General features: G+C 54.4%; 1 protein-coding gene across 1 annotated transcript in view; it reads right to left on the bottom strand.

The window, feature by feature from the left end:
- Positions 1–385: 385 nt before the first annotated feature.
- SLC16A2 (solute carrier family 16 member 2) overlaps positions 386–3,374 on the bottom strand; it is a 103,734-nt gene continuing 100,745 nt past the window's right edge. The window contains exon 6 of the mRNA XM_027839508.1: positions 386–3,138. Coding sequence (XP_027695309.1) covers positions 2,918–3,138 — 221 coding nt within the window. The 3' untranslated portion in view covers positions 386–2,917. The remainder of the gene's footprint in view (positions 3,139–3,374) is intronic.

The raw sequence follows: 3,374 nt of genomic DNA, 5'->3' as shown, positions 1-3,374 counted from the left end.
GGGGGTCAGGGTGAGACAGGTATAGGATGAGACTGTTCTCAGTGATGAATCTGGGCCTAGGGGTGGCCAGAGAGCTGCTCTTAAGTTACCAGCAGCCATTACTGGTAAGTTCCCAGGGTCACAGGTATCAGGAAGCCTGCCTTCTTGCCAGGCAGAAACAGAAGGCCCTTGGTAGGCAGGAAGTCTCCAAGCATTCAAAACAAAACCCCGTGTTATCTCATTCCTCCTCTGCCCACCCTTCTAGTTCAGCAAGGCTTAACAGGTCTTAGGCCTGGAATGTTTCTGTTGCTACAGATTATAGGATTTTGGGCCCTTAGAGATCATCTACTTCAACCCTCTCATTTTAAAGGTGAGGAAACTGAGGCCTAGAAGAGGGGAAGGGACTCTCTCAAGGTCACACAGTGACAAAGCTGGGATTCAACGGCAGCTTTTTGGACTTCAAATCCAGTGTTCTTTCCATGATATCAGGCTGCCGGAAAAGGGGCGGGGAGACGGGGGGGGGGGTGTACCTAGCCAAAGGGGCTGAGGGCCCTGGACTGGGAAGAAGGTAGGCGCCAACCCTTGTCCTGGCCAACGCTCTCCTGGCTGCCAGTTTGTAAAGTAAAACTTCGTGGTTTGGAAAACCACTTCAGCGTGGGATTGTCTCTTTCCCATGTTTGGTTGAGTGGTTTTGTTTCAGACAAGCCAGGGTCCAGGAGGAAATCTGTAGGGGCCCCCAAGGCCCTTCCCTGCCCTCATGGCCCAGAGGGCAGAAGGGGCAAAGGCCCCAGGGGCCCTCATTCACTGCCACACTAATGATGCTCCAGAGCACCAGCCAGTGTGGGGACTCAGGGATGCACACATTAAGACACAAAGCCAGAGGCCAGAGGCCCAAGTGGAGAGAGGCCGGGAAGGGGCCCTAGGGTGGCTGTTCCAAGCCTAATGAGCAAGTCTTCAAGTGGCTCTGATGGTTCCCTTTGTTCTCAGCCCAGGGGCATTTGGGGCAGTATTCAGCAGGCCTGCTGCCCAGGGCCTGGGCAGGGGCAAGAAGCTGGCATCTGCTTCACAGAGAGAGGCCGAGGCCAGGGCTGGCTATTCCTGGCAGCTTTTGTGCCTGCATTAGTTAGGGTCAGACTCTCGCCTGGGCGCCCCTCACTGCTGGGGAAATGCCAGCTCCCTCCTTCCACCGCCTAAACAGAGGCACCCAGAAAGCTCCAGTGTGGCAGTGGGGTCAGGATGGAGGCAAATGAATTTGCCCCTAAACTACTTAAGGGGCAGGAAGAAAGAATGGTTCTCTGTTGTCTTATGAAACCCTTCCACCCACCTCCTTTAGTTCTAGACATTCCCTACAGATGACTGGGGTACAGCTCTAGGCCCGGGCCCAGGGGCAGCCCTTTCCCCATAATGCTGACTTGTCATTACAGAGTCAGAGATAGGTTTCTAGACAGAGCTGACAAATACTTTCACGAGAGGAAATTGAGCCTCAGAGAGGGGGAGGGACTTCACCAAGATGAGATTAGTTGACGACCAACCGGGGGCTTGGATTTTATATTCTTAATGGAGTTGGTGCAGGACTTAGCTCTGAGCAAAGAGTTATGTACACAGGGCTTCTTGTAGTAACTAGAGAAGGGAGGCACGAGGACCTGGGGCAAGGTTTCTGAGGTCAGTCTAGATTGGAGAAGGTCAGTTGTCTCCTTGGTAATGGTCTGAATTAACTCTGGATCTCCCCCTCTGCTACATGTTTATGGAAGGGGTCCAGCCTAGGGATGAAGGGAGGGATGAAGGGAGGGATGACCACAGCACTGGCCAGAGGTTTCTGAATGAGGACAGCAGAGGCCTAGGCCTGCATTCGCCCCGTGCAGGCCAATGTTAAAAGGTTTGGAACAGCCAGGCTCCTGCCACTTGCCGAGCACCATTGGTGGCAGCAGGTGACAGAGCTCCCAGTGGGCCCAAGGATTGCTGGGCTTGAGATGCGAGGCAGAGGAGGTGTTCCTGGAGGACAGCCTTTTCTTCCCCAGCCAACTCAGACCCTGGCATCCAGAGGATCCATGAGGATCAACAGTCAAAGAGTAGAAGCTCTACCTGTCCCATCCTCACCCCAGGAAAATGTGGTTTGTGGAATTCAAAGATTTCGAATCAGGTGAAACCTCAGAGATACAAGAAAGTCCAATGCCCCCTTGTTCTGCGTGTGGGGAAAACATAAGAAGGGATCAGCCTCTATTGTGACTGATCTTGGTCCACACAGAGCCATGTATGTCACTGAGTGGATTTGGTGCTGGTGGGATGGGATGGAGTGGGATGGATCACCCCGTATTTGGAAGGGCATGGCCTAGCACCTAGAACAGTTCCTGGCACTTAATAGACACTTGTCAGTTGGCTGGATCACTCCTCTGTCCCAGCACCCTGTAACAAGAAGAAACAAAGGAAGAAGGGAGGGGAAGAAGCGGAGTAACAGGAGAAGAAAGAAGCAACTGCCTCCAAGGGCCAACCGTCAAAGCCTCCCGCTGCTGTGCTCAGAGCCACTAGGAAGGGGCTCCCGATAGCTCGAGGAGAGTCGTGGGGTACTCTAGTGTTCAATGACATCTGAATTTGTTCCTTCCCCACTATTCCCAAAGATCGATGGACCATGTGGGTGACTAACCTGTCAGCACCCGGGGGCCTGGATCTGCCCCAAAGGCTCCTGGGACCAGAGGGACCACTACGAGAAGTTGGCTTCCACCAGTGGCCTCCAGGCCAGGGCCAGGATGTTAACATACCTCTCCGACTTCACTGGGAGATGAGAAAATCCAAAAGGCAAAAGAAAAGCCACTTGGCTAATGACCACAGAGCACCCGAGAGGGTGCAGGAAATGCCCGGGGCTGGGCTGAGGGAGAGGTGCTGGAGGCCAGAGGGGGAATGCCAGGGGAAGGCAGGCACGGGGCGGGGGAGGGGCAGGGTGTTAGATGTGAGCCTCTGTGGCAGGGACCCCGGGCAGCAGCTCTCCGTTCATGATGGTGTCCGAGGCCAGCATCTTGTCCTTGCTGGAGTCCATCTCCTGCTTATTGGGCGTTTTCCGGTGGAACAGTGGCACAAAGAAGAGGATGATGCCTCCAATCATGGGGGGCACGCCGGCAAAGTAGAAGGCCACATGGTAGTTCTCAAAACAGTTGTGGAGGAGCCCTGCAAAATTCAGTAGAGATCTGGCTTTGTGCCTCCCAGGTGCCCACAGAGCCCTCGGTCTCCTCCCCCCAGGGACCGTGTTACTTGTTCAGATTCCACGTGAACCAGGGCCTTGGCAGGAAATCTGACTCAGGAGCACATAGGATTTAGAGAATACAGACTGTCAGAGCTGGGAGGGCCCTTAGAACATGGGAGGGATCCTGGACCAGGGAATGGCAGAGCTGGGAGGGATCCTG

Source organism: Vombatus ursinus, unplaced genomic scaffold (assembly GCF_900497805.2).
Source record: "Vombatus ursinus unplaced genomic scaffold, bare-nosed wombat genome assembly UNPS02004691.1, whole genome shotgun sequence".
NCBI classification, from domain to species: Eukaryota; Metazoa; Chordata; class Mammalia; order Diprotodontia; family Vombatidae; genus Vombatus; species Vombatus ursinus.
This window is presented reverse-complemented; position numbering and strand designations above follow the sequence as displayed.